The 2,500-nt window shown below is 44.4% G+C and overlaps 1 protein-coding gene across 1 annotated transcript in view; it reads left to right on the forward strand.

The window, feature by feature from the left end:
- Positions 1-2,500, forward strand: part of enpp1 (ectonucleotide pyrophosphatase/phosphodiesterase 1) — a 150,693-nt gene that overhangs the window by 98,028 nt on the left and 50,165 nt on the right. The window contains exon 13 of the mRNA XM_063223728.1: positions 1,182-1,313. Coding sequence (XP_063079798.1) covers positions 1,182-1,313 — 132 coding nt within the window. The remainder of the gene's footprint in view (positions 1-1,181; positions 1,314-2,500) is intronic.

Below are 2,500 nucleotides of genomic sequence, written 5' to 3' on the forward strand. Positions count from 1 at the left end.
CCAGGAAAGGAGGTCACTTGCGCTCTAGCTTTCTTGGTGCTCACAGTCTGGGACTGTGTTCAGTTTTGGATCAAGCTGGTCCACTTCAAAGGAGACTGGGCCAAGGACAACTGGAGAACCCAGGGATACATTATTCTGATTTTATTGTGGTGCGAGCATGACTAATGTTTCGACGCAGTGCGTCTTCATCTCTCTCTCGACCCTTCATTCAGATACAGTACGCTACTGAGCTAGAAGCTTGGCGTTTAGTAATTTGGGCATATTTGTGACTGTGCTTGTATGTACACAGGAAAGAAAATTGATTCATAGTTTAGAGAGTACTCTAAATACAATCTTGTTGATGTTAAATCGACTTTCTAGAATCAACACTGCAATTGTTTTTACTGTGTACGCACACAGGAAATAGCTTAGCGCCCGGGCTCTTGTCCACTGTAAACAATCCTGTGTGGTTACGAGATGCCAGTAAACAAAGAGGGCAGTGGGCAGTGCTGTCGAGGTTCGCTGGCGGCAGTGCTGTCGAGGTTCGCTGGCGGCAGTGCTGTCGAGGTTCGCTGGCGGCAGTGCTGTCGAGGTTCGCTGGCGGCAGTGCTGTCGAGGTTCGCTGGCGGCAGTGCTGTCGAGGTTCGCTGGCGGCAGTGCTGTCGAGGTTCGCTGGCGTGCCATTTCCTCAGCCCTGCGCTAGGGAGTTGAAGAGTGTTTATCTGGCGTAACAGTGTGGTTCGTGCGTCAAACGCTGATGAGTGGAGGTGCAAAGCGCATACCAGAAACAGAGGTGCTGGCAACCAGAAAATACACTTGCAGGAGGAGAGAAGTGCCACACACTCTCAAGTTAAATAAACAAGTTTTTAATGTGACAACGTTTCGGCCTGTCGGCCTTCTTCAGGTCACATGTGACCTCAGGTCTGTGTGTGTGCATGCGTGCGTTTGTGCGTGCGTGCATGTGAGTGTGTCCATGTGTGTGTGTGTGTGTGTGTGTCTCCGTGTGTGTGTGTGTCTTCGTGTGTGTGTGTGTATGTGTCCAGGCATGGAGACGGGCAGCTGCAGCAAGGTGGTGTACCTCAGCCAGTACCCGGTCAACACGTATTCATGTGTGTCTTTTGTGTGCGTGTGCGTGTGTGTGTGTGTGTGTGTGTGTGTGTGTGTGTGTGTGTGTGTGTGTGTGTGTGTGTGTGTGTGTCCAGGCATGGAGTCGGGCAGCTGCAGCAAGGCGGTGTACCTCAGCCAGTACCCGGTCAACACAGCCGACTTCACCCTCATCATGGGGCCCGCTGCCCGGATACGACCCAAGAGGCTCCCCGACGAGTTCCACACCTGTGAGTCACTACACGCAGTACTGTACTGTACTGTACACAACAATAATAATAATAATAGTAATAATAATAATAATAATAATAATAATAATAATAATAATAATAATAATAATAATACGACCCAAGAGACTCCCTGACGACTTCCACACCTGTGAGTCACTACACGCAGTGCTGTACATACACTACAGTCATGTCAATCATCATATTACATTACATTACATTATTAATAATAACAACAACAACAGCAACAACAACAACAAGAGGCTCCCTGACAACTTCCACACCTGTGAGTCACTACTTGCAGTGCAGTAAATGGGTCAAAGACTGGTGTTTTTTGGGGGACTCAGATATCAGGCGGTGCAATGACATCTAATTCCCACAACTAATTACAGTATATCACGAAAGTGAGTACACCCCTCACAGTTTTTGCAGATTTGTGAGTATTTCTTTTCATAGGAAAGCATTGCAGAAATTTCACTTGGACACAATGATTAGTGACCTTTTAACAACATATTTAACCGCTTTCTTGTTCACTCAGAAAAAAACAAAATACAGCCATGAATGTTTGAACATGTACTCACAAAAGTGAGTACACCCCAGATGAAAATCCGGTAGAGAAGGGGCTGTGTTTGCTCAAATCGTCTTGTAATGAAACGAAATGAAAAGGGATGAAAAGGTAGGTCATCAGTGTGCGTTTCAACCTTTCTTTGCATTGAACTTTTACATTTTGAGTCTGCATCTGGCTTAAATAGATTGGTGTGAGATTTGAATGCAATCCTATGGAGAATATCAGGATCTGCTTCAGTAGTCACAGTTCATGTTGACATGCATGTTTCTTTTAGGTGTATTTCAGATTACCAATGTTGACAGCATTCATGCATCCCCAAACCATGTCAGTCCCACTACCATGCTTGGCTTTTGATAGGATACACTTTTTTTTGCAAAACTCACTTGTTTACCACCACAAATGCTTGACAACATCTAAAGTATATTTGTTGATTTGCCCCTTATCTACCGGATTTTAATATGGGGTGTACTCACTTTTGTGAGTACATGTTCAAACATTAATGGCTGTATTTTGTTTTTTTCTGAGTGAACAAGAAATTTAAGCGGTTAAATATGTTGTTAAAAGGTCACTAATCATTGTGTCAAAGTGAAATTTCTGTAATGCTTTCCTATGAAAAGATATA

The sequence above is a fragment of the Engraulis encrasicolus genome, chromosome 18 (genome assembly GCF_034702125.1).
Source record: "Engraulis encrasicolus isolate BLACKSEA-1 chromosome 18, IST_EnEncr_1.0, whole genome shotgun sequence".
Taxonomy (NCBI): Eukaryota; Metazoa; Chordata; class Actinopteri; order Clupeiformes; family Engraulidae; genus Engraulis; species Engraulis encrasicolus.